Source organism: Helicoverpa armigera, chromosome 6, assembly GCF_030705265.1.
Source record: "Helicoverpa armigera isolate CAAS_96S chromosome 6, ASM3070526v1, whole genome shotgun sequence".
NCBI classification, from domain to species: domain Eukaryota; kingdom Metazoa; phylum Arthropoda; class Insecta; order Lepidoptera; family Noctuidae; genus Helicoverpa; species Helicoverpa armigera.
In genome coordinates, this window is record NC_087125.1 from 10,071,780 (window position 1) to 10,099,238 (window position 27,459).

The following is a 27,459-nucleotide window of genomic DNA, read 5'->3' on the forward strand; positions in this document are numbered from 1 at the left end:
GAGCATGCGTGTCACGTGCATTTCCATTCTGCGCAGAAATTATTATAGAAAATTTAATAAAATATAAACCTCCTTTGGTAGTGGACATTGAGTTTTTTTTTTAATCCCGTTTAACCAACAGTTGGGGAAATAATGCAATAATTTCATTATATTTCGTTACTCCCAGGAATAAACTGTTTTGATTAAAACCTGGCAATGGCCGATGAATGTTGTGCTAGAAATGCTCCACCAAATGTATTGTATCTTGAAAGTTTCAGGCTCACTCAGACTCAGATTTCCTGCCTCCACATTTCCGATACAATCATACAAAACCTTTGCTCATTTCATGTACAAAAAAAAACTTTGCAATGTCACTGTCCTCCGTTAACGTCAAGTATGTCAGAAACGTCAGGAAAAGGCGCGAAAAACATATCAACCTGTGTTTTTGGAAGCTCGTGAATTCGTGATTTGTAGTTTATTTATCTTGTTAAAAGAAAAACTGCGTGATGGATTTGAATATCAGAAGGAAATCTACTAAACTGCAACTAACCAGTAGTCTTGTAGAAACTTATCCTCATGATCTTCAAATGTACAAGATTCCTCCTACTGAAAACATTACTCTTCAAGAATTCGAAACTTTATCTTTGGAAAGAGTAACTTTGTTGAGGACTTTAGCAACAGCAACAACTCTTAAAGGACTTCGAGCGTATTCAGAGGAATGGACAGAATATGTTATAGGTGAGCTTAGAACTCAAGGTTTGAAGTATTATGCAAAGCTATGTGAAAAATCGTCTTGTGCAACTACTGAAGCTGATTTGCAAGCGAGACGAAAGGACCACATTGCACACTTCATACTTCGACTAGCGTACTGCAGAACAGAGGAATTGCGTCGATGGTTCATCGCAAGAGAACTGGAGTTATTCAAAATGAGGTTTGCCACCATGAGAGGAGAAGCTGTGGATACATTCTTCAAAATAAACAATTTATGCTATACTAACATGAGTGATGAAGAAAAGAGTGAAATTATGCACTGTCTGAGAGAGTGTACCCCTCATGCAAATATTGATAACATGAAATTCTACAAAGTGAAGTTCTATGAAGTATTAGATCTGGTGAAAATGCGAAAAGTCTACCTCAGCGGCGGGTACGCGTACATTGCACACAAAGACTTCATATCTGTTCTCTCTGCACAGTATAGAACACAACTGAAACAGAGTTTAGCAGTTGCTTGCCACCATCTTGGTGAAATAGAACAGGATGAGCGATTAGTATCATTACTGAAAGGTCTACATCAATCATATTCTGGCAATGACTACAGTTCTTCTAAAGCTGTTATACCTATTGAGAGTTTGGACTCCTTATCGGTGAAGTCATTCCCGCTGTGTATGCGGCAGCTGCATGAGCAGTTGAGACTGGCCCACCATCTCAAGCATGGAGGTAGATTACAATATGGACTATTCCTGAAAGGTATTGGTGTGACTTTGGAAGACTCCTTAAGATTCTGGAGGGAAGAGTTCACAAAGATAATGGAACTAGATAAATTTGAAAAACAATATGCTTATAACGTCAGATATAACTATGGACAGGAGGGTAGTAAGAGGGATTATTCTCCATTCAGTTGTTTGAAGATCATTAATACTACTGTTGGTCCGGGAGACTGCCATGGATGTCCTTATAAACATTGTGATGTTGGTATTCTGAAGAACAGACTTCAGGGTTATGGTCTTGACCCTCAGGGTAAGTTAACATTGTTCACTTATCAGGCCATATTCAATAGGCATACAATATTTTTAAAAAAACTTGGACCTGTAAATGGAGTTCAATTCTTATTTTTGTTATGTTTTACAAATTCAACTTATATTCATTTTCCTCATCTTGTTTCTTTTACAGGTATCAATGAAATAATAGACATGACAAAGAAGGGACATTTCCAAATAGCCTGCAGCAGATACTTTGATGCTGTGCATCATTCTGACCTTGGATTAGGCATCAACCATCCTAACCAATTCTTTGAAGAGTCTCAGAAAATAGCCAAAGGAGATGTTAAAGTAGAAATTAAGAAAGAACCTAAATCAACAGCTTCAGTGAAAAAAGAATCAGTTGATGAGTTTGAAGATATGGACTTCGAAGAGGTCATGTAAATATATCTTTTGGAGCCTATTTGACCTTTAACACTATTCTGTCTTTGTTATCATTCAAGATTAAGTACTAAAATTAGTAGATATAAGCATAAAGACTTGATAAATAAATATTTTCGGAACATTGATAAATAAAATACATAAAGATAATAATTAAAAGATTTGATTTTATTGATTTAAATTATATATTACAATATCTATTTCCTCTTAACATACATAGCTTGCCTAGCCAAATTGCCACAATATAAACCACATATAAAAATTAAACCTACAATTGAGATGCCTACAATTAAAAAGTATTTCTTAGACGGTGAAGACGATATCTCGTTATACATATCGCCGAAATTTTCTATCACATTCAACTGCAACAAAGAAAACAAATTATTGAAGTATGCATCATGATTGAAGTTTAGAAGGGTGCTTTGGCAAAAAAAAACATAGGCTCTTCTTTTCTTGCAACTTACACAAGACCAATGAGGGATTATAAATTGGTAAATCACATGTCTAAAATGATAATTATCAAGAAAGTATTTTGTTTGCCCTTTAGAATCTAAAGGGTAATATTTATCTAAAGTTTCTATAATCATTATCAAAAAAGTGTCAGTAACAGATTATTGCTAATTATACCAAAACAAATGATACTTACAGCTGCAACATGTTTATACATTTCTAATCTATTTGATAATGCCTTTTGACAATCAGCTTCTAATTTCCTATTGCTATCATTCAGAATTATCTTCAGACATTTTAAACCTGAAAAAATGATTTGAAAACATTTAGTATAATATTTTAATCCCATATAAGCAATATTAAACTACTCAAAAAAGTCAAAGGAGGTCTTATGAAGGTTTTCAACTTACGCCTGCCAGCACCATGCTCCAAATCTTTGCAATAGGTCAATAAATCCATAGCACAAGCCCGCTCTAGCAATGGATCTGCCTCAATATCCACTTCTGTTTCTTCGATAATCTGTGCCACTTCTCGCGCACATTCCGCCGATACGATTTTATGATTCAACAGAGCATTCTTTAGACATTCTTCAACCTGGGATTTAAAAAAAGTTAACTGGATCAAAATCAGTAATAGTCTTCCTTCATACAAGATGGAATGACTAGTAAGATAGAATAAGAATTTTTTAAATAAGAGGCATACAGAGTATAGGATTTATAAGGCAAGACCAGGCATGCGTTATAAATGGAAGGTTTCCAGCAAATTAAGACTTTTTTGCAAAACATCAAGGTACCTGTCCATCAGACTTTGTAATATCGCTTGGAACAGCACAAATTGTCTGTATCTCAGCTTTACATAGTTTCCCAAGTAAGGGGTCGAGACGATAATTGAGAGCTTGTTCTTTTAAAACATTAGCCAGTTCATTCTCACAAGGTATTGACAATTTCGATTCTCTGAACTTCTCCTTCAGACAATATAACATTTTCCCTTGAAGTTCCATATCCTGTGGTTCTTTTGCTAAAAGAGGACAATACATCAATTTTGTATATAATATTCAGGGTAGGAAACAAATGGGGTTGTAATATGGTGGAGAACATGTGAATTGATTAACATAAACACACATATGACACTCCATTTATTTGCTACTCTGTATTATCTACTTTTATTAATTTCGACTTTATCTACTACCTATAGAGTTTGTAAATAGGTCTACCTAATTTAAAAATGGATTTTATACCAATCACATCTGAACAAAATTTCGTGATATCCGCTTTGCAAGCTTTTTGGAGATTGTTATTGAACCGGTAATCCATATTCTGTTCTATCATCCTGTTCACAATAACTACTTTGCAGTTTTCATCGAAATGTAGTTCTTGGCGATGTATCTGTAAAGGACAAAGTATGCAGTTGAGTAAACAATACATTGAAGTGAATCAAAAGAAAAGCAAACTATACAATAACTATAAAATAAATACCTTCAAACAGTCGAGAATATTTGCTGCATCTGTATTGTGGCAGTACAAGTCTATCATACTATTACAAGTTGTAATTAAATGATAGTCAACAGCATTGTCTGCAAACTCTTGTTTTCTTACAACAAATATGGCCTTTCTGCATTCATCTGTTAACTTTCCTTTAGCTGTCTGGAGACATTCTAAAGCTGCTGCTTCTCCATGTGTTACACCAGCACAATATATTTGCAAGTCATTCTTACAAGCTTCCTTTAGTTCGGGATCTAAGTCAATATTCTCTTTTTGTTGAAACAGCTGCTGTCTCAGCTGTTGGCGACAATCCTTAAATATAGTGTGCTTTCTTTTAGTGATTGTATCATTCCTCACTATTTCACTCAGACATGTGACCACCTGACTCTTGGTCATTGCTTTGGGACAAAATCTAACCACATAAGATTTGCAAGCATTCTTGAATTTTCTTGTAAACTTATAATTTTTTAATGAGATCAGTTGCTCATGTTCTATAGCTGCCCTACAATTAACATTTGCTTTAATTTCTGGATCATTTTTATGACTTATCAAACAGTCCATGATGTCATCCTCCTCTTTCTTACTTTTCAGCTCAGATGAGCACAGCCTCTCAATAGGAACTCTACAGTTAATGTTGACAACAGCATTCAGCTCAATATGGCCACTCTGAGTTTCTGTAAAATTAGTCACAATATCTCTACACTTTGGTCCAAGCTCTTTAATTTTACTTTGTAAACATGATATTTCTTCTCCTTTTCCAGTATTTTCAAAACATAGATTAATAAGATCATCCATGCAATAGTCTTCAATTTCAGGCATCAAGTCCACACTGATGGCTCTCTGTCTCATCACTCTCCTGACTTGTGTCTCACAACCTGGTTTTAACCTTCCTCTGAGATCAGGATTATAAGCATAATTGTATAAGCAGGGTAACACTAGTGGGTCTTTCTCTGACTGGTGTTCACTGGCATCAGCCCACTGGAGTTTAGCTCTACATACTGTAACAGCATCATATTTGCATGCCTTGTATAACTGGGGATCCAGCTTAAAGTCTCTAGATATAAAGTATTGAATTTGCAACAAGGCAGATTCACAATCAGGAGTCATTAGATTGGTTCCAAGTTTTTCCATCAGACAAGACATGACTCTACCATTGCCATAACTGACTTCTCTACAAGCTCTGTCCACCACTGGTTTGCAGGCCTTGCGTAGAATGGGGTCAACCCTCCAATCTTCACCTGGATCAGCTTCCAGAACTAATGCTTCCAAAGATTTTTGACAAGCTGCACTTATTCTTTTATCTTTCCTTTTTCTTGGTCTGGCATGTTCCATGAGACAGTGGATTGTTTTACCTCCAGCTTCAATACCCTTACATAGCATTGTAATATCATTGGCACAGTTCTGCATCAATTCTGGTGACAGTCTATAGTCATCCATGAGCATTTTTCTATGATCTATCATCTCAGCTGTGCATTCAGGGCTTAATTTTGTGCTATCATTGCGGGATACATTTTCCAAGCATAATAAAATTTGTGCAAGTCTGACATCCTTATCATCTACAACCCCTTTTCGGCAGTGATACTTCCTTATGTCTTCTTTACAAGACTTTACTAAACCTTTACTCATTCTATAATTCATTACAATATTCCTTTGGTCATAAAACAATTGATCTTGGCACTTTTTCCTCATTCCTGTAATCAGAAAATCATAAAACTACAGTTAACCATAGCTTGATAAGAAAATCAAGCAATTATCGATAAATAAAATGTTCATTAGCATACAATAAATGAATGACAGCATATGTTACTACTATAGCGGCACTATTGTTTTATTATTGGTGCTAATTGAAAACAAGCATTGTTTGGCTGTTTTCAATTATTATTTGTCATGCTAGTATGAGTAAAAATATTTACCATTTTCATATTTATGTCTTAAAAGACACTTGTACATCAACCAAGAGCCGGGGACTTCATCAGGGCAAAAGTTCTTTTGGTCCAAGTTACATGCAGCAAATATGATCTTGTCCAACTGAAGGGTGTTGTACTTCATTTCCTCTAACACAGCCATCTCAGCCTGGCACTCTGTTTTGATTGTCACAAGGTTCATGTCCTGCCCCTGCAGACATTTTAGTGTCTGCTTTTGAGAAAGACTTCTAGGATCATATGGTATACGGCCACAAGTATGAGCTTCAATGTCATCATAACAATTCTTTAGAAAATTACCAATGATTTGCCAATCATTAAACACAAGAGATTCTATTTTATTTATCATCCTCCAACATTTTTTATCTCGCACACTTGATTTCTTCTTGAGCACACAATCTATCATGTACTCTGATGGGCTTAGACAGTTTAATATTACTGGCTCATCTTGACATGGTTCTTTTAATTTATGTTCTATATAATCATTGTCTAAAAGCTCTGCCTGATGACTCCATAGCTTGTGCTGACAAAGTACTGAAATTTGTGTTTTGTTATATGATGCATTTAGTGCACAAGATAGAATACCGAGATCATCATCCAGGTGTGAGCAGAGCTTATGATACAAAGCACAGCCAGATACATCTAGAGTATATCTATCACTGGGTCGATTTACCAAATGGCCCAATACTTGTGCGTCCCGAAGGAATATAATGAGACATGTTGCTAGAATTCCTGCAGCTGATACCTTGATATTACTTAGCATTTCGCTGCCGGCTCGCGAGCTTTTGTTGCAGTCTAGTCAGCAATTTTACACTAACATAATTCTATTCACTGCACGGATGACTTGTATGAAACATATTAAAACTGATACATTGAAAATATAATACCAGATTTCCTTATCGGACACTAACTTAAATTAATTAAAATCACTTCAAAAACTAGAACAACGATACAAAATTTGTTTAGGGAAAATTGTCAATTCATGGGGATGCAACTGAAGTACAATAATTTTCTGAGGTTTTTTTTTAGAAATGCGCCATCTAGTGACGGATGCCCCGTAACTTGGGTATTTGTACTTCGTTTTAGTCACTAGATGTCACTGCACCTTAGACCGATATTTCATCGATTTAATAACAAATCTAAAAAAAGTTTTGTGATTAGAAATATTAACAAATATTGTAATTAAATAATTTTATGATTTATTTTTAATTCTTTTTTATCTATGAGGACGTCTTAGTTAATCACAATAATCACACTACTTGAAACCACTTGAAACACTGACGATTGACATTGACAGTCGACCATACTTTTAAATTAAACCGTTTTCCGTTTTCTAACGTGTTGGTTTATTCTGAGTGTTATTTTCTGGTTTTTTTATTACGATTGTTGCGTGTTCCTGGACTCTGATACTGACTGCTTCTGTGATTGACCTGGCTTCGTATTTTGGACCTGTGATCTACTGCATTTTCATTGACCCGGCTTTGTATTTTGGAACCTCGATCGACTGCTTTTACATTGACCCGGCACCGTATTTAGGACTAGAAAATGCGTCCAGTGGATCGTCTTAGGGGCGGAATGCCATCAACGTCAAGATATAAGTGCTACTTTGATTGTGACAATGACGGTAAGTTCAAAACTTTTAACTTTATAATGCACGTAATTTATCTTTTGCTGATAGGCTGCACAATATCCATTATTGTCATCCGTGCAATCTGTGGTCATCATAGTCCTTGAGTCATCAAAATCTAAGATGCACTACCACACACACTCCTGTCCTGACCCTACACAAACAATTGAAACTGCACATTAACTTTTATATCCAATCAAAAGACTCGGAATCTACGTATAAGACAAAGCCCGCTCTAGACGACCCTCTGACCAAATAACTTCATCAGGTTTTAAAACTATGATTTTACAGTGGCGTAGCATGGGATTCCGCCCCGCGCAGGTATATTTAGCTGCCGGTCAGTGGGTAGTCTTAGGGGCGAGCCCCCTTATTTAGGTACTTATTTAAATTCAAATGACTACAATTTAATAAAATTCTAAAGATGGTTTTGGCAAGAAAGAATTATTATTGATATCGACTCATGACCAGGTGCGGTCTCAGCCCATGATTTTGGGATTCACTAGGGTGCTGGAAGGAATACTTTCAGAAATTGTTACTGGCTCTCTTTGATATGTAGTGCAGCAGTGTGAAAATTTTAGCATCCTACCTAGGATTTTGTTGATTCATACACTAATGATCTATGTATAACTTTGTCGATTCATACAGCATGCAACAATATTTTTTGCAAACTAGGATATGTTAGATTTTCCTTTAAAGCTCAAAAAACATAAAGCCTTGTGTGGACTAAGCATTTATTGTCAAATTAAACGAAAAACAAGCAGATGTAAAATTCAAGAGCGAGTCGAAAATTTAGTACCCTGCCTGCCTGATAGGTTAGATCTTCTTTTAGTAGACAAGAAGTTATTGGGAGGTAGGCTAGAAGTATAGATAGATATCTATCTATCTTGTTGTATTTGTTATGGTGGTGGTGGTGGTATCTATACACACTATGTACACCATAACAAATTACAATTTAAAACTTAATAACTAAAAGGGGTGTAACAATGGGTGGTCTTATCGCTAAAAGCGATCTTTACAGACAACCTTTAATGTATAGTGACTCTTCTCAAGAAAATTGTATTATGGGGTGGCATAAATAGGAACTGACAATGTAAAGGCGGCAAAAAATGCCTTTGCCTCTACTGTCAACGCTATCAGCTTCTACTTGGCTTGATGCTGCAGCTAGGCGGCGGTGCCGGCCCTAGAGTAGCGCCACCCAGGGCCATGGCCCCTCGGCACCCCATGCTATGCTACTGTGATTTTATTTACTTCAACTGTGGTGTTCCTGTTCTAGTACTGCTAGACCTCAGCTATTATTTCTAGTGTTAGATTAATATTCAAGGATGGTATCACAGTACATTACTAAAATTTTATACATATGATGATGATATCTATTACGGTATTTTAATGAGAGTGAGTTGTTCATGTATAAAAACTTCTTGATTTCAGGCCCATTGCACCGATTTCCTAAACCTGAATACCCACATTTGGAAAAGTTTAACTCGTGGAAAAAAGTACTAGATAAAGCTTTACAAGAGAAAGGCGACATCTACATTTATAACCAAATTCGATTTTGCGACAGACATTTTGAAGAGTGTTACCGTTCAGCCAGTCACCGACTTACTCCAAATGCAATACCAACTCTAGGTACCTACTATTTAGATGTCTTATGTTATTTAAATCTTAATAGAAACAAAACCACATTTCTTTGCCTTCGCTGTAATAACAAAATTGTTCCTCAAATATTAAATAAAATTTTCTACTGAATAATCTAATCCTAATTAGAAGAAAATAAAATGAATATTATATACCAAAATAATTGATGCAACATGCTATCTTCTAAGAATTAAATGAATATTGTTCTATATTCTACATAATTATACAGTAACTATAAATAATTTCATCCTTTTGCAGATTTATCTACATTACCAGTTGGTCAAACTCTTGAAGGTCCATCGGGACATGTCGAGGCAGACATGTCGAATTTATTAAACATTTCGCAAGATAAACTTGCTGTCATTGAGCCATCCAGCTCTACCCACTATCATAGTGATGTACAGAATGCATTACAGACAGCTGAACGCCCTAAAGGTAAATATTTTTATTGACAATTGACCTTTGACTTGTAACATTAGGTTTTCTTTCCATCATCAGGATTCCAATTTGTTTCCACTGTAGGGTCATAAAACTTCTTGCAGAGAGAGAGTGGGCATTTAAGCGTACATAGGGAAATAAGGACAGAGAAAGCGACTTTGTTTTATACTATGTAGTGAAGCCTATGTGTTATTACATTTTTTATAAGCTATATTACTGTAAAGTTTCATCTAAATCCGTTTAGTAGTTTTCGCGGGAAAGAGGAACAAACATCCTCACAACATTTATAATATTAGTACTAGTATAGGATTATTTCATACTAACTGCGTCCCGCGGTTTCACCCGCGTATACCGGAATAAAAAATAGCCTATGTCTAATTCCAGGGTATAAGCTATCTACATACCAAATTTCATCCAAAGCCGTTCAGTAGTTTTTTCGTGAAAGAGTAACAAACATCATCCAAACTTACAAACTTTCGCGTTTATAATTTTAGGTAGGATTATTTCCGCACTTGCAGGAATCAATAAATGTAAGACAATAACAAATCTCCGAACTTGTAAACCTGAATTAAATGGATTAATAATAATAACTTGATATAATCCTACAACTTATGTGTCATAATAATTATTCATCCAAATAGCTAGTTCTAACCATCCATACCATTTTTTTTCGTTGGTAGAAAAGGCCCAAAATGTATGGAGTCTGAATGATCTTCTTTATATCCATTTTGTTTACCCATAAAATCCCCATAAAAAATATTTATCAAGCTTGTATCTGCTGTTGTAGGGAAGTCTCCACTTTTTGTATCTGTTCCTCGAAGCCTACCTATTCCAATCTCTGGTCATAATATAATAACAGAACAATATTATGTAACATATTTTTATCACAATTCTATTAAAACTTTGTGTAACACTATTTCTTTGATCTGAGGTGTAACATAATTTAAATTACAGGTTCTAGGAAAAGAGGGACTTGTCAATATTTAAAACGAGTCGTCACCTCCAAAGAGAAGGAGATAATAAAGTTAAAACAGAAAGTATTGAAGCTGAAAAGAAATATAAGGAACAAAATAACAAGAAACTCTCTGCAAGGAAAATTTCCACATCAAAATCATTTTTGAAAGAGTTAAATAAAATGCCTGCAACAATAAAATATTTACTTCCCTCCAAATGAAATGGAAAAAGAAACCACGAGGCAGGCGATTTACATTTAACGAAAAAATCATGGCATTGACCATTTACAAACAGAGTCAGAAAGCTTACAACCTCATGCGAAAAATGTTTGTCTTGCCATCAAAGCGCAGCCTACAAAAAATGTTGAGTAAATTTGAACTGAAACCAGGCTTCAATCCTGATATATTTAAAAATTTAAAAGCTACAGTAGCAAAATTGCCGGCAGAAAAAAAGTTGGTCAATTTACTGTTTGATGAGGTATCATTGGCTCCGGGTGTTTTTTACAACCCTGCCCTAAAACAGATAACTGGTTTTGAAGATTTTGGGCACAGACAAACAAAAAAACTCGCAGATCATGCCTTGGTCTTTATGATCAAGGGTATAAAAAGCAAAGTGAAACAACCTTTATGCTTTTCATTTTGCCAAGGTGCCACGAAAAAGGACGATTTAAAGAAGCTGATCAAAACAATAATAAAAGAAATCTCCAATACTGGATTGATAGTTATTGCCACTATATGTGACCAATCAGCCACAAATATTTCTGTGATAAAAGTCTTCAAGAAGACACAAAACGCAAATATTTACAAGAGGGTAATGAATATAGGACCCAAGCCTTCGAGTTTGAAGACCAAAAGGTCTTCCCATTATTTGATCCTCCACATCTTTTAAAGGGAATGAGAAATAATTTACTCGCCAAACATTTGAAATTTGTACAAGATGGGAAAACAAAGTATGCAAAGTGGGAACATTTGGAGATGCTGTTGAAGTTAGATGTTGGGGATGATGAAATTAGGCTTGTTAATAAATTAACAGAAAACCATGTTAATAAAGAGAAAATTCCAAAAATGAAAGTGAAATATGCTGCACAAGTTTTCAGCCAAAGGGTATCATCAGCATTGAGATTCTTAGCAAGTAAGTATGCTTTTATTGTTCTCATTATTTTCTCTATATTTAAAAAAAATTGCTATTAATTTACTAAATTAGATTTTTATTTTTAATTTACATGTTTTTAACCATCTTCATTCTCCACAGACAAATTAGAAAGTTCATTATTTTTCTTTAAAATAATATTAGATGTCCTGGCTACATTTATAAGTTCAAAAATATTTAAAAACAAACAATTGAGATGCTATTTCTCTCGATAAAATTCAAAATAAAAATACAATTCATATCTAATAATTTATCTAAAATTGGCTATGTCAATATTTAAGATGCATAAGATATATTGTTGGAATAACATTATAAATTGAAATGAAATAATAAATTAAAATTATCATATTGAAATAAAATTTGAGACATTATGAAACTACAAAATATAGTTTAATGTTGGTTTCTTACTAATTATATTTACACCCACAACTATTTACTGAACCAACTGATAAAGACGCACAGTAAATCGTTACTGCCACTTTAAAGTTTGTAAGTTTGTGCCTTTTCGACACAGCCGTGAGGCACACCGTTTAATTTTTAATTAAATTTTTGTATTTTGTTTTTTATTGTGTCCCCTAATCTGGGTCGAATAAATGTATTTTCTTTCTTTTTTCTTTAATTTCGGTCCACAATAGCAAAAAAGATTGATATGAACTGTATTCTAGTACTTATTTAATATATTGTTTCAGAACACAACCTTCTTCCGGCGGAGTGCGAAGAAACTGCTGATTTTCTACTCATTATGGACAAACTATTTGATTCTTTCAATGGACATTCATATACAGGTGATCCAAAATTTTCAAGGGGTGTGTAATGAATAATTCTCCTCATTTTAGATTATGGACAGAGGTAGTTCCTATATTGGATTCAATGACTTTTAAAACTATAAAAAACGGATGGTACAGAAGAAGTAAGATATGAAAAAGTGCCATCCCTTCAAAATTGGATCCACAATATTAAAACGTTTAAAGAAATGTGGGAGTTTTTAAAAATCAAATATAAAGTTACTAGCCTTTTAACCAGAAATTTCAATCAGGACCCTCTTGAAAATTTTTTGTAACATTAGAAGTAATGGGATACGAAATGTTAATCCCTCGTGCCTACAATTTATTAATGCGTTCAAAACTTTGTTACTTAATAATTTAAATTCGCCCCATTCTGTAAGTGCCAACTGTGAAAAAGATGAAAATAAATCACTGCAATCTTTCAAAGATCTTCTTGCTGAAAAACAAAACAATGAAATTGAATTGGTTAGTGGTGATTTTCCTATTGATTCTTTAATTAATACAATGAACCAAATTAAATGGAATGACTCGATTTTGCATGCCGAATCAAAAATATGTAGCAGGATACATTGTAAAAAATCGAAATGTAAAGTGTTCAAAAATGTGGAACATGTACTAATGATATATTAAGAAAGGAAATTGATTTTGAATCATTTAATTATGAAATAGATTATACGAAAAAATCCTTATTTAATGCATGTGATGATTTTATAAAATTATTAAATGAAATATATTATATGATTGTTGCATGTTTACGAGATTCACCTGAAATAAAATATCTGAAAGAAAAATGAAATTTTACATCAATTGCCATTGTGATTTTAGTATAATTACTTGTATAGTTCATAAAAATAAATTAATTGATTTTATAATTAATATGTCAATTAATTTAATCATTCACAGTTGGTGCACCGGGGTTAATAGAATAATTAACGGAAAAATAACAAATTTCGATGTAAATGATGAAATTAAGTTACAAGCATTTAAATATTGTAATACACATAAAAAAAGGAAATAAAATATACTTAGCCGATAAATGTACTCTTTATCTTTTGTTTTTTTATTATCTCCCATAATATTATTGACTAGACTAGAAGTTGGAAACTGAAAACTGGAAACTGGAACTGGAAATTGAAATCACTGTTTTAAATTCAATTTACAGTAAATTGAATTTAAAACAGTGATTTCAATTTTCAAATTTAAAAACATATTTAAGAGAACTCTTGAAAAGCGCCATCTACCCTAACCATACATGAAGTAACCACGCCATCTTGTGACGGGGGCCCGTTAACTTTCACGCTAGTAAGTTGTTTTGAACGATGAGTTGCGTATCTATCTCTATATAGTGTATTATCTATGTGTCAATTGATAGCACTTGATTGAGACAGAATGAATGGAAGATGCATTGAGAGAATGAAGGTAAACGAACGAAGCAATGTGTGTATGAACTAGTGATGTGGTTTTTTATCTTTAGTGAGTTCTTTACGTTGGTCGAGAAGGTGCTCCCTAGACGGTCATTTTGTATCATAATTATAATTTTTTCGCTAAAAATCATTGTAGAATATTCACCCTAAACATCAATAAACTTGCACAATGTTGTAATCTAGGGACCGCCTAAATTCAATCAGGGTCAGGCGTCGTCTAGGTCAATTAAATTAGGCTATATTAGTCGGCCCCTACACAAATCACAGTCCATTGCACTATAGGTTTATTATTATACTGAAGATTCCTAACGGGATGGGATAAAGAGTTGAAGTTGAGCCCAGTAAGGGTCCGTTCAGATAGAAATGTCGCATAAATGGCAATACTGAATAAATAATCATGTAGTTACGTCATGACGTAACTATATGTGAATTATTTTTAATCTGTGGCTAAATTACAGGGAGCGCCTGACAAGCAAGTCATTCATCATCTCATTCATTGATGTGATGATTGAAAAAATATCGCTACAGTACAAAACACTGTTTATTAATTTATTCGTAGCAATTTTGAAATAGTTTGTGTTTACGTGGATTTTTTTACCATGGAAGAGTTTGTGGAAGTTAATCAAATATCGGATTTTATCTCATACCTCCGCAGTGTAAGTTTCGTCAATACATTTCTCATACTTTACATGTAGAATAAACTATTGTAACAAGTAACTATTTACCTGAAGATTGAAATTGATAATTAGTAATTTACGTGCAAGGTGGGAATATTACATAAATTGTTCCCATCGAGGCGGTTACATTTCTTTGCGTAGCGGTTCTGTTGGCAACGGCATTCAATCGGTATCATGTACTTGTCTAATTAAAAATTTACTATTGTTCTACCGGTTGCAGAGAGCAAAGGTTTTTAATTAACATATTAACGCTGTCTATACTGCCTAAATTCACGGGTATCTGACTACTTTGGTTTTCTGCCTCACTGGAGCGTATCAATGTATCATCTATAATATTCCTAATCTCCCAGATCATTTTATTTTTTATTACAAGTACAATAACCGTATCCAAATAAAATACAGCCAATTCGTATTTAATATCTAGTTCCAATCAACTGTAAAAAGTTATCGCAGTGCAGTCTAACTTTGACCTTTAAAATCTAAAAATAAGTGGTTTGCACTCGACTGCTTTCTTTTTATTTTGGCTCATAATAAGTTAATGCATCATATTTTGCAACTATAATGGTTGTATTTTTTCTGAAATCCCAAAACAGTGACCAAATATCTTCAAGTACGTGAATATTTTGTAGAAAGATCTAAAATGTTTTCTTGTAAATACACACAGACCAGTAGTGCAGCTGCCATTCCAAAACATATGTTTAAAGAAAAAGGAAATCTTTCCACTAATTTAGGTTTATACCTATATACCTAGGGGTATAGGGTTGCCCGTGTAACTGGGTTAAGGGGGTCAGGTAGGGCAGTCGCCCCTTGAAAAGCACTGGTACTCAGCTACATCTGGTTACGACTGGAAGCCGACCCCAATATACTTGGAAAAAAGGCTCAGAGGATGAAAATTTAGGTTTATACCTAAGCCCCACAAATAAACCTTGCTTTAAAAAGTGGCTTATTCACGTATGAATGCTTTTAAATATGAGCAAGGTTAAATCATGCTACATCATTCAATATTTACAGTAATATGATAAAAACTGCAATTACACAAACATTCAATTTATATTGGGTTATCTGTTTCGCACTATCTTTGAGTCTGTTAGTACAACTTGGTTTGTGATAAAGTTATAAAAAAAACCTTTTTGGAAAGAAAAAAAAATTGTTGAATAGCATACCATGAACATCAAAAGATATATTATGTTATGATGTTTTCTACACCATAGTCTATATAGCAATAACGTCACATATTAATATTCAACGCTTTTCACGTATCACATAATATTCTTATTATAAAGTACTTTATATTTATTCTGATGAGTAAATATGACTGTGTTCATGCATGTTTTCCAATAGTTGCTCAGCTTAAATTCCATTCAAATTCTTTGACATATAGGTATATGAAAGTCATATAATATTATGTTGTGTTTGTTTACACACCTTATGTTGTTGCAAGTGTATGCAGTTAGATTGATCAAGTTTTCTAAATAAACAAGTTTTAATTTGTATTGTATTTTTGATGTTAAATAAATCTAATAATAAAACTTTTCTTACCTAAAATATTTGAAGAAACATGAATAATTTTAAAGAACTTGTTTTAAAATGTTTGGTTCAAGATTTCATTAATAGGCAACCTAATGATGAGATAGCCATTAGATTTTATACAAAAGTATTTTGGTCATTATTTTTTTTAGAACACCAATTTGCTTCCTTCAATCTTTTGACTATTCCAACTATTTGCCCACTGTGGAGTCTGTGGACAACATACCTATATTCTTCTCCTGATTTCTTAAAAATTGGCTAGTCCGCAATTGCCGCCTTGAAGCATCTAAATTCTACTCGCATTCTCATATTAATAGTCAATTTACCTTAAAGGTAGGTACTTTAGTTCATGTTGCCATATGTACTCCATGCTACCTCGGCACATATCGCACGACTCACGAGACTAGTCGGGCAATGACGTACCTACCTATGTTGTGTTTATCAAGGCGACCACAGTAGCTCAAAATGTAAAATAATCCTTATTGACCTTGACCTTTCTCTATGCCTCGAAGTCAAGGACAAGAGGCTCATAAATGGGTGTTAAAAATACTATTTTGAATCTGTTGCTATGGTGTAACAAGTTTTTACTTCATAGGTACCTATGAGAGTTTGGGAGGGAAAAGATAAACATGAAAAAATGTGTAGTAGTGTTTATGGTGCCTACTGAGCGATAGAGCTTAATTAAAAAACGGTCTGATAACCGCAATAGGTAAATTATTACGATGACCTTGAACCGCCGCCAGCGCTGCAGAATCGGCTATGCGCAAATTATGACGTTCACTTGTGATCTCGTTGCTATGGCCTCGCGAAATCATGTTTTTTTTTCTAAACACAGTTGGGTAGAGTAGAGATACCTATATGTATAGTTACGCTTTCAACCGAACTGAAATAATCTTCCTCCTACACGAGACATTAGTTTAATTTTATTAAATCATAAAGTTATAAAAACACATGAGTAAGCTACAGTTTTATAGTATTACCTCATTGCAAAGCAGGTCTGTACTGTATACTAACATCATAGTACCTATTATATTCGTATCTCGTATGTCAGAGTTTGGAGAAAATCTGTATTTATGTTAAACAAATTCTCTTATCAACATATCATTCTACAACAACGCTAACGGAAGTTTTTAACATCGTTTTAAATAGAACGGATCTAATAGAATGACGTAACAAAATCTATGCACAACTGAACTTGTCTGAACATTAATCATCCAAAATACGTCTCAGGTTAAAAATTATGCTGCTCACACTTTACCAATGACTTTCCTAGCCAACGAAGAAGAGTTTAATTCCATGCAGATGCTATAAGAATTTCCTACGATCGATAAACTCGATTCTAGGTAGACTACACACCTACTTATGCTATTATTTATGTAGATGACACCCAAAGAATTATTTATGCGATGTGGCCACTGGGTCGCCGTTGAGCACTTAAGTTTGTATAGACATTTACATAATACACGTACCTATGTTACCAACTAAAAATGGCTGGATGTAGAATTATGTTCGAATTTTGAACGTCAATTTAAAAAATTTAGATGAATGCTGGCTGCCAGAACCGGGATCTCTGGCACTCGTAAGAAGCCTACGTTCAGTAGTGGATAGCATCAGTAAGTTGATATTATGCAAGGCTCGATGAAAAGAGGTCTTTGTCCGAGCGTGCCCTAATTGCCTGGATATAGTAATTACTGTTAACAAGCATTCGCCATGGTCGTCAATTAAACCTGTAGATAATTGGCTGTAGAAAATTCCGTATTTTGATACTTTCTTTAAATGGGTCTTTTGACTTGTAACAGTAAAATAGCAATGATCATTCTATCTTCCAATCGTACTCTCCTTATGTCTGACACAAGGATCTGGTTAGATCTTTATGGCCAGGATTTTACTGCATTTAGAACTATCAGACTGTGTCAATAACATCAAACGTTCCTTATCATAGTTACACTTGATAGAATATAAAATAACCATGTCAAATCATCATTGAGGCAAAATTAGGTTATTTCCTAGACCAGATGTCCATTAAATACTTGACGTTCATTTAAGGCCTTTGTTCTTCAGTTTTATAAATATCGCATAGAAAAGTAGTAAATTGATTACCTATATTGTATTCAGCCAATTATGGCTTATACTCATGCAGGATATCGTCAGAACAATTGACTAGGTATTACACACAAAACTACGTTACAAGACAATAGAAGGAGGGCCCGTTCTGTTATCATAATTGCAAATTGGGAAGTCATATTAAGGAAGATAGCAATTTATTTATTTAGAAGTAGCCCACGAAGAAGCAACCTTACTTACATACCAAACCACGGTAGAAATATGCACGCATATCGATAACTGGGCCCTTAGGCAAATAAAGGGCAATTGTGGTTCCCTAGGTCCAAAGGTATGAGGGTCCAGCTTATCATGATGCTAATGCGACTTTTGCCTGCTGCAGTTTTGCTTATGTAGACGACATTATCACGAACCCTATTAACTCGAACTCAATTCATTTGCCATGAGGTACACAGGTAATTGTGTCTATTTCAACATAAACACGTTTAATCGATGTGATTAAAATATCACGTTTTGTACTTAGATTGATAAAGGAACGGAATCGATTGTCATAACCTTGACCGATAAAATATTCTAGTCTTACAAGGTTAATTGGTTTTGAGAAATGGAGAAATAACAGCAGTATTTTTGCAATATACACGAATGGGAATTAGAATTTAAGGTTTCTAGCACTGGAGTTAATGATTTCATTGTATTAGTTGCTAGATTATAAGGCGTAGAAACCTTACGAAGTCGGAGACCGGTTTCAGTATACGGTATCCGAAGAAGATTAGTCATAGAGTCGCGTATTATGAGCTGTACTAATATACTTAGGCTTACGGTGCGTTTGTATAAGTCTGAGGCACTATAAATTAGGTTGTGAGGTATTACAGGTCCTTGAACACTTAGGTCATATTGTACCGTTTGCGGAATAATGTTTTATTTAAACCTTGACTGAATACTTACACTTATAATAGGGAATTAATTAAAACCATCCAGTGAACTCGCCAAAGACTTCTAATATTCTTATAGGAACATAAGTAGGACGCTGGATGCAGGTCGCCTCCAACAGGTATCTGTGGAGATCTAAGGGGGAGGCCTATGTTCAGCAGTGGACGTCCTATGGCTGAGATGATGATGATGATGATGCAGATATGAACATAAAGACGAAATAAAATTCTAAGGACCTCTATCGTAATCATGTCAATTCGCGCGCGCTCGCGAGCAGCACGGACGTGTTACGGATCGTGTGCGTCACTAAATCGGATATACAAATTGTTATTAAATGGAGAATAAGTGTAGCGGCTGTGATGCTGCTTTAGAGGATTCCTTGTTTATGGAGTGTTCGCAAGCCAAATGCAAGAAAAAGTTCCACCTAAGTTGCTTGGCATTAACGACGGAAAAGGTCGAAGCTTTCTCGCCGGAATACAGGAGCCGGTGGATGTGTCCTGAGTGTGTATGTACAATGCCGAAAAGGGGGAATACTGATACACCTGTTCGAGGAAGTGCAGCTACCAGCAAACCGTTTTCGCCGAGCAGCTATGTGAATATCTCCGAGCGAGGCAGTCGTACAAATACAAGCATAATAATGGATACGGATGACCAACTTCTAAGCGAGATACGTGAGTTTCGATGGGAAGTGAGGTCCCAGATGGAGCAGCAGCGGAAGGAATATGTTTTATTGCAAGATAGATGTATCAATATGGAAAAAGAGTTGAAGGAATTAAGAAAAATATTGGAGGTAGTACAACAAAAGGCAAATAAAGTAGATGTATTAGAAACTAGAATTAAAACGCTAATGGAAAGCAAAGATATCCTGCAAACAAATCCTAGGAAAAGTCAGGCTAGATCGGCAAGCCATACAGAAGAAAGCCCTAAGGTCTCGACACAATCTTTTGCAAATGTCGTCAAAGAAAAAAGGGTACTTGATAAAAATGTACTAGCGTCAGCGATGGAATGTGTGGCCACGAAAGCGGCAAAGCCAGCTTTGGATACAGAGAAGATATCTAGGAATATTGTTACTGTAGGAAAGGAAGAAATGGAAAAAGAAGGAAATTGGACTACTGTAGCAAGGAAAAAAAATAGATATTCGAACGGCGAAGTAAAAAGAGGGGGAAACATGAGTTCAATAGACATACAAGGAATGGAAAAGAAAAGATATTTACACGTTTGGCGTTTACAGAAAGAAACGACAATAGAAAGCTTGGAAAAGCACGTTAGTAGATTATACGAAGAAAAAATACCCATTAAAATAGAAAAAATAATACCTAAAACTGAAAGGGAGTATGCGTCGTTCATCATAGGTGTGCCAGAAAGCAAATATGATAAGTTATGTCAGCCGGAAAGCTGGGCAGTTAATATTGAGTTTGCGGAGTGGGTGTGGTTTCGTAGACCAATCAACAAACAAAGAAACCTTTAATAACTCCGTTGAAATATTTTATCAAAACGTGCGTGGACTTCGAACGAAGTTGGAGGAGTGTTGCAACAATATTTCCATTTCAAATGCAGACTTGTTCGCCCTCACAGAAACAGGCTGCAATGACTCTGTTCAAGATGCAGAAATAATTCCACCGGGATTTACGATATTGCGGTGTGACCGAGCCGACGGGCGCAAACACGGCGGCGCGTGTCTCGTGGCCACACCGCGCTTCGAGTTGCGACGAGTGTCACTACCCATTGACGTTAATGTAAACGATCATGTGTTCGAACTGGTTTGTGCTACTGTTTACCTACATAACAGATTTATGTTTTTACTTTGTGTCGTCTATATTCCACCTAGAAGTAATGATAATGAGTACATGTTACTGTTTAGAATAATAGAACAATTTTGTAATAAATATAGGGAGATATTGGTTGTAGGTGATTTTAACTTGTGTTCGTGTTCGGTAACCATCAATAATTATTATGAGTAATTTTGCACTTTCTGTGGATTCACTCAGAGTAACGCAGTGAATAATAGTAAGGGCCGCTGTTTGGATTTAGTGTTAAGTACATTAGAGGAGGGGGGCAGTGTAAGCGTGCGCGCAGCGGAGGTGCCGCTCGTTCCGATAGATGCTTATCACCCGCCGCTTGAGATCTCGGTTAATACACACACGCGCCTGCGCCGGCGCCCCAGCTCAGCAGGCTCGGCGACATCTGACAGTAAAGCGGCTACACCACACGGGTGGAACTTTAACAAAGCCGACTTCTTGTGTTTATACTCATCAATTGCAAACATAGATTGGACTCCGTTGTACGAAATGGACATAGAGGTAGGTTTAAATTATTTTTATAATATTATTAATTCTATTATAGATGACTGTGTACCGAAAAAAAAGCGAAGTAGTGTAAACTCAAGATATAGTTATCCTGAGTGGTACACTGTTGAAGTAATTCGCGACATAAGGTTGAAGGCTTTTTTGCATAAAAAGTACAAGGCAACCGGGTCAAGGGTCGATTACGAAGCTTTTGCTAGGTGTAGAACCGACATAAAAAATAAGTTAGAAGTGGCACAGGAACACTATAGGAACCGCGTTCAGGGTCAACTGTTGAGTGATCCGAAATCTTTTTGGAGTTACGTCAAGTCCAAGAGAGGTAGAAGAACTCCACAAGTGATCATGAAAGGGGGAGTGGCATTATCCAATCAGCAGTCTGTAGAACAGTTTGCGAAGTATTTTTATTCGGTATATAGGGAGGAGCGACCGGAGTTGGATGTGGACTCAGCCATAGCTAGCGCAGGTAGTCGAAATGGAGCGGCGCGAGTGCACTTGGACCAATTACAATTGGTAGACGTGTGTCGGGCACTAAAAGAACTTAAACCGAAACGGTCCGCAGGGCCTGACGGCATTCCACCTTACATATTTAAGGACTGTCGAGTAGCGTTATCCAAGCCACTGCTCCACATTTTTAACCAATGTATTAAAGCTGCCGTCTTTCCAGAGAGGTGGAGAGTGACCCGCGTTGTCCCAGTTCCGAAGGCGGGGTTAGCAGGGTCAGTAGATGGGTACAGACCAGTGGCAGTATTATCGACGCCGGCAAAGGTATTGGAAACGGCTATACATAGGAGCATTTACCTTCAGGTTAAAGCACATCTATCAGATGCTCAGCATGGGTTTCGACCAGGAAGAAGCACCACCAGTAATCTGCTCTGCCATATGACCCATCTGGTGCCGACGGTGGATAGTGGGGGACAAACTGATTCTGCGTATTTTGACTTTCGAAAGGCATTTGATTTAGTCGACAAAGACATGTTGCTTAGAAAATTAGCAGGTGTTGGTTTTACCCCACACACTCTCCACTTTTTTGCCAGTTATTTGAGGGATCGGCAACAATATGTAGAATATGCGGGTCACGTGTCAGATCCATATTTCACGAGGTCTGGGGTAAGTCAAGGGAGTAATCTTGGCCCTTTATGCTTCCTTCTGGTGGTAAACGACCTGCCAGAAGTAGTTCAAGACGCGTATTGTCTGTTGTTCGCTGACGACCTCAAATTGTCCCTCACGGTTAAAAGCAAGGATGACTGTGTCAGGCTACAGGATGACATTGATAGGGTGGTGAGCTGGAGCAAGGATAACCTACTACAATTCAATAGCTCAAAGTGTGTGACCATCACCTTTTCCCGCGCACACAAGCCCATCTTGCATACCTACTACATTGACGGGCTACCTTTGGAACGAGTCGCTGTAGTTAAAGATTTAGGGGTGGAATTTAACACAAGTCTGACTTTTCGTGACCACATCATGCGTAGCTGTAAAAGGGCTTATAGAAATTTGGGGTTTGTACTTCGTACGGTCCGAGGATTCACAAATGTGAAAGCCATTATAGCACTATATAATGCATTGGTGAGGAGCCAGTTAGAGTGTAATGCAGTCATCTGGGCCCCACATGAAGCTAAATATAGTCTCATGCTGGAGAAGGTTCAAAATAAATTTATTAGATATTTATATATGCGGTACTATGGAGTATATCCCTTTTACCCATTGATGTATCCCACCCTATTTATTCTGGGTATGGTGGGATACAACGAGTTAAGGGTGAGGAGAGATCTGGCACTGACCTCATATTTATTTCAATTATTGAGAGGCAAGGTGCATAATGCAGTCGTTCTAGGCCAGTTGGGTCTGTGTGTGCCGGACAGGTACGTGTGGCGCCGGCGGCGGCCGCCACTGCTGGTGGTGCCGCGCGCTCGGACTAACTTGTTAAGGGAGGCGCCGCTGACGCGTGCACTCCGCATGCTCAACCTCATAGCGAGTGAAACGGACCTATTTTATTGTTCTCCGAGTGAATTCACAAGGAATGCATTATTTATTATTAGTTATAGATAGTAAATACTGTAGTTTTAAGTATAAATAATTTATATGTAATTAAGGCGCATTTATCGCATTGGGGTAACCTGTAATGGTAAATGTATGTAGATGAATAAATAAATAAATAAATAAAAAATGTATTATTCAAGAGGTTACAGGGTTTTGAGGCTTTGCCAACTTCCTAATGAGATTTTGTTTTTTGAACTTCTAATTTTTTCGATTCCAGATTGAATGGCGCGACCCATGGCTGATGGCTCTCATATCATTCCACATCATAATAACGTTCACATGTTTTTCGACGAGGAACTACGGAAACTTTCAAGTAATCTTGTTCATAATATTATGTAAGTATCGAAGAATTACCTAAATAATTACTTAAAGTCTTATAACTTATTGTTGTATAATACACGAATCATCATCATCATCATCATCAGCCTATCGCAGTCCACTGCTGGACATAGGCCTCTCCAAGTGCACGCCACTGAGATCTAGAATATTTATTGTTAATTTTGGAGAACATCTCTCTATAACAATCATCAAAATACCTCAATGAAATTTTAACGACGTGTGAAAGTCGTCGCATATTCTTTTCTGAACTTGTGAAATGAAGATACATTCCATACAAGATTTTGGAAGAAGAAAACATGCTTCGCTGACCCTATAATAAATATAAAATTACCCTATATAGGATGATGAGCTATTATGATGAGAGTTTTTAAGTCATATTCCATGCAACGGTCAATTTAAAGAAAGGGCATGCGATACTGATTCATGGAAGAATACTGTAAAACGAAACCAACATATATCCTAGCTAGACCTGTACTATATACAAACACACGCCCCCATTTCAAAACAAATACCTCTGTTAACTTTGTACACATTCTTGCTGTAATGCGAAAATCGAAAGCGAAGTTCAGAAGACGCCTCTGCGTCATTTGGCACTGCGACAAAATAGTGAAAGTTATTTTTTGTTTCGGAAACTTTGTGTCATTTGTTTATTGTGAAAAAAATATGTTTACATAGGAAGATTGTTTACAGTTTAGTTCTTATAAAACATTGCCAATCTTATTTCAAGATGGCAATTAGTACATTGTTAGTACACATGTACGCATACAGGTTTTTCTAACTTGTCCTAATTAGCCGTTTATTATTCTTGGCAAGTCATCATGCACAAAAAATATCATTGAATTAGAAAAGCCTATTTTAATTTGATCGTTTCAGAATTCAAAACAGTTTCCCACTTAGGACCAGGTTAAGTAAAAAAATAAAACAATAGAATTTAATTACAATGTTAATCTACTTAATTATACCAACAAAAAGTTCGCATACGACAATTTTATTCAGAGTTGCCATTAATTGACCTTGAATTTTGTTCCAGTGTTGCTAGTCTACTTTTCGGAGAATATCAATGAGGTTGCTGCAAGGAACTGGGCCTTATTTTCTAGACAGCAGTACTTCGATAGTAAAGGCCTGTTCATATCGGTCGTGTTTTCCATCCCGATATTGTTAAACTGTATGATAATGGTGGTAAGTTGATAAAGCATCGTATCACGTATGATATCGATAACGTAATTAATTGTTTTAAGTGCCGATATGGGATATGGGTGTTGTTGTGATTTATTTTCGCCGTTGGGAAATTGAATTAGGTGTATTGACTTTCACTGAAATCAATGGTTTATTTTAATGAGAACTACAGTAAATGTAATAAAAATCGTCAATGTACAGGCATAGCCTTGTTTGAGTGTCACTGCCTACGTATGTAATGACTTTTGAAGAATAAATTATTTAATTTTAATTTGAAGGATGAGAGTCGCGTGTAAATAGCTTTTGGCATATCGACACAAAAAATCTGTATAGTTCTATAGCGAATTCATGCTTATGTGCATAAATGTAGTAGTGTAGAGCCCCATTTCGGCTTAAGAGCTCCACTTAGGTAATTTGTCTTTATGTTTCCTAAAATTTTGGTTTAATATTTTCCAGGGTTCGTGGCTGTACCAATCAACGCAGATCATGACAAACTTAAAGAAGGCACAGCTCAGACAGCGCTTGAAAGAAATGAACATGAACCGCGAACTACAGCAGCATCTTAAGGCAGAGTAATCGGTCAAGTCAATTATGTAGGTAACGAAAATAACATATTTTTGCTAGCATTGACGATAAACAATGAATCTAATTTTAGGCATACGACGCAGTGATTTATTTATAATTAATTAATGTTAAAAAGAAAATTCGTAGGACAATGTCCAATAAGCTACAATCGAAACTAAATAATGTAAATATTTCAAAGTACGTTCTTAAATGCGGCGTAAGTTCCATAAAACGAGGTCGTTTTACTAGTGCTTTGAATAAAATTAAACGTATTCTTAGACTTCACGGTTTATGAAGCACATCGATAAAAAATGTGTTTATAATATTCGTTTTATAACTTGCCTTTTAGAAGTGTCTTGATGGGACAACCACCACTTAATTTTGATATCGAAATTATGTTAATTTTTATATGTATAATAAAAGTATATTTTGTAACACGTGAATTTTAAATGTTTGCACGCTGCATTGATTCTTGCCGCATACTATAAAACAGATGTTAGTTCTTTCTTTAATCTGTGGTACAATGGCCAGTCACCGCCCACGAATTATGACGTCACAATACACGTTAATGAATAGTTCATGGATTTATATTGCATACAATGACTGAGACATAATAAGGAAGTTTTTGTGTGATTTCATAAATTTTAATTATGTGCAAACGCATTCACGTTATTTGTTATATGTAAATTTAATTTACTGACACGAAAACAATGTGGGGAAGGATAGACATATAAGCGCAGTACTTGAATCCATTTTAAAATTTCAGTTACACGCCAATCTTTTTTAGTAATTCAGGATAAACTAGGAAGCGTCTTAAACAGGATAAAAGATATACCTATAGATAAAATCGTTGCCAATAAGTAAACAACGACTTTCATTATAATTTATAATGCAAGGCCCAGGCGTTCAGGCTTCAAAATGTGTGTTTTCAAACGACATATGCATTGATTATTATTGCGATTTTTAAAATACATAGGAAAGTCCAAAGAAGGTTGGTTTGAAATTCGGAGATGCGACAGTTCGTCCAATGAAAAAACCATTTGTTTGCTTCAATATCATGCATGTGAATAATCCTGGCGGGAAAGGCCTATTTATTTTTAGGCATGATTAAGAACACGTTTTTTAAACCCATTTCGTGTTATTCAAAGAAACCGTAAAACATTAACTTTTTTATCAATGAAATTTGTGTATTCCTCAATTTTGCGAAAAAAGGGTTTTTGACAATTCTTCGAAACTTGGAACAAGTTTGTAAAATGAGTGACAATAATATGTACGGCTATTTTAATCAGTCAAGTGATTCAATCACAAGGCATAAACGAGCCCGTTGATTGAGATTTGCACCTCAGAAAAACTTATTTGATCTTTTTCTGGAAACATGTCCATAGACATAGTGTTTCCAAACCAGATAAAATCAGAAACGAATAAGGGAATATGAATAATGTTGTATTGCGGCCAGTAGTTATATTAATAAGTATTTTCACTGTTCTCCTTTTTATCAGCATACTTGATTTGACTAATAATAAAGGCGTCCACGGCCGATTTCGGCCAAGGCGGCTGTTCTCAATTAAGGAGATCAGCCATATTATAGTGCACTAGCATTTGACAAATAAGTAAGGTATTGGCCAATACATTTTTCATGTCTATGGTCGCCTTTATCATCACTATGTGGATGATCAGTAATCAGCTGAAAAGTACTTCTAAACGATCCGAGTCCACAAAAATAAAGCGCATTAGGGTCGCAGCATATACGTCAACTCGGAATGGAATCGTCAGTGTATCAATTGGTCGACTGTTTGATGCTGAGGGGGAAAGTCGAGGCTCTGACCATCTGCTCCTAAGTTGAAATGTGTGCTACGACCC

The 27,459-nt window shown here is 35.6% G+C and overlaps 4 protein-coding genes across 7 annotated transcripts; 3 read left to right on the forward strand and 1 right to left on the reverse strand.

The window, feature by feature from the left end:
- The first annotated feature begins 391 nt into the window (after positions 1-391).
- LOC126057018 (DNA primase large subunit-like) lies at positions 392-3,130 on the forward strand. Its single transcript, XM_049852076.2, has 2 exons — positions 392-1,716; positions 1,870-3,130. The coding sequence occupies exons 1-2, from the start codon at positions 486-488 to the stop codon at positions 2,118-2,120; spliced, it is 1,482 nt and encodes a 493-aa protein (XP_049708033.2). The 5' UTR covers positions 392-485; the 3' UTR covers positions 2,121-3,130.
- On the reverse strand, positions 2,265-6,926 carry Glg1 (Golgi complex-localized glycoprotein 1). 4 transcript variants are annotated; one of them, XM_021327102.3, is made up of 7 exons: positions 5,962-6,926; positions 4,043-5,739; positions 3,805-3,952; positions 3,361-3,584; positions 2,978-3,182; positions 2,764-2,870; positions 2,265-2,479 (listed from the first exon to the last, which is right to left on the reverse strand). In XM_021327102.3, exons 1-7 carry the CDS (start codon positions 6,731-6,733, stop codon positions 2,315-2,317), a joined length of 3,318 nt encoding a protein of 1,105 aa, XP_021182777.3. In that variant the 5' UTR covers positions 6,734-6,926; the 3' UTR covers positions 2,265-2,314. The 4 variants fall into 4 exon arrangements, with proteins under 4 accessions (XP_021182777.3, XP_021182775.3, XP_021182778.3 ...); XM_021327100.3 differs by having other exon boundaries at positions 3,781-3,952; XM_021327103.3 differs by having other exon boundaries at positions 2,978-3,161; positions 5,962-6,925.
- Positions 6,927-6,961: 35 nt separating this feature from the next.
- LOC135117032 (uncharacterized) lies at positions 6,962-12,516 on the forward strand. Its single transcript, XM_064035348.1, has 5 exons — positions 6,962-7,594; positions 9,026-9,223; positions 9,491-9,667; positions 10,625-11,755; positions 12,463-12,516. The coding sequence occupies exons 1-4, from the start codon at positions 7,516-7,518 to the stop codon at positions 10,789-10,791; spliced, it is 621 nt and encodes a 206-aa protein (XP_063891418.1). The 5' UTR covers positions 6,962-7,515; the 3' UTR covers positions 10,792-11,755; positions 12,463-12,516.
- Positions 12,517-14,442: 1,926 nt separating this feature from the next.
- Positions 14,443-25,751, forward strand: LOC110371063 (transmembrane protein 18). Its single transcript, XM_021327146.3, has 4 exons — positions 14,443-14,638; positions 23,738-23,855; positions 24,890-25,038; positions 25,492-25,751. The coding sequence occupies exons 1-4, from the start codon at positions 14,582-14,584 to the stop codon at positions 25,609-25,611; spliced, it is 444 nt and encodes a 147-aa protein (XP_021182821.2). The 5' UTR covers positions 14,443-14,581; the 3' UTR covers positions 25,612-25,751.
- The last annotated feature ends 1,708 nt before the right edge of the window (positions 25,752-27,459 follow it).

Coding starts and splice junctions, on each gene's coding strand:
- LOC126057018 (XM_049852076.2), top strand. CDS start 486: ATGGATTTGAATATCAGAAGGAAATCTACTAAACTGCAACTAACCAGT. Junction 1,717..1,869: donor TTATGGTCTTGACCCTCAGG/GTAAGTTAACAT, acceptor TTTCTTTTACAG/GTATCAATGAAATAATAGAC.
- LOC135117032 (XM_064035348.1), top strand. CDS start 7,516: ATGCGTCCAGTGGATCGTCTTAGGGGCGGAATGCCATCAACGTCAAGA. Junction 9,224..9,490: donor AAATGCAATACCAACTCTAG/GTACCTACTATT, acceptor ATCCTTTTGCAG/ATTTATCTACATTACCAGTT. Junction 9,668..10,624: donor GACAGCTGAACGCCCTAAAG/GTAAATATTTTT, acceptor TTTAAATTACAG/GTTCTAGGAAAAGAGGGACT.
- Glg1 (XM_021327100.3), bottom strand. CDS start 6,733: ATGCTAAGTAATATCAAGGTATCAGCTGCAGGAATTCTAGCAACATGT. Junction 3,183..3,360: donor TTACAAAGTCTGATGGACAG/GTACCTTGATGT, acceptor ATTTTGATCCAG/TTAACTTTTTTTAAATCCCA. Junction 2,871..2,977: donor GGAGCATGGTGCTGGCAGGC/GTAAGTTGAAAA, acceptor TCATTTTTTCAG/GTTTAAAATGTCTGAAGATA.
- LOC110371063 (XM_021327146.3), top strand. CDS start 14,582: ATGGAAGAGTTTGTGGAAGTTAATCAAATATCGGATTTTATCTCATAC. Junction 23,856..24,889: donor AATCTTGTTCATAATATTAT/GTAAGTATCGAA, acceptor ATTTTGTTCCAG/TGTTGCTAGTCTACTTTTCG. Junction 25,039..25,491: donor TAAACTGTATGATAATGGTG/GTAAGTTGATAA, acceptor AATATTTTCCAG/GGTTCGTGGCTGTACCAATC.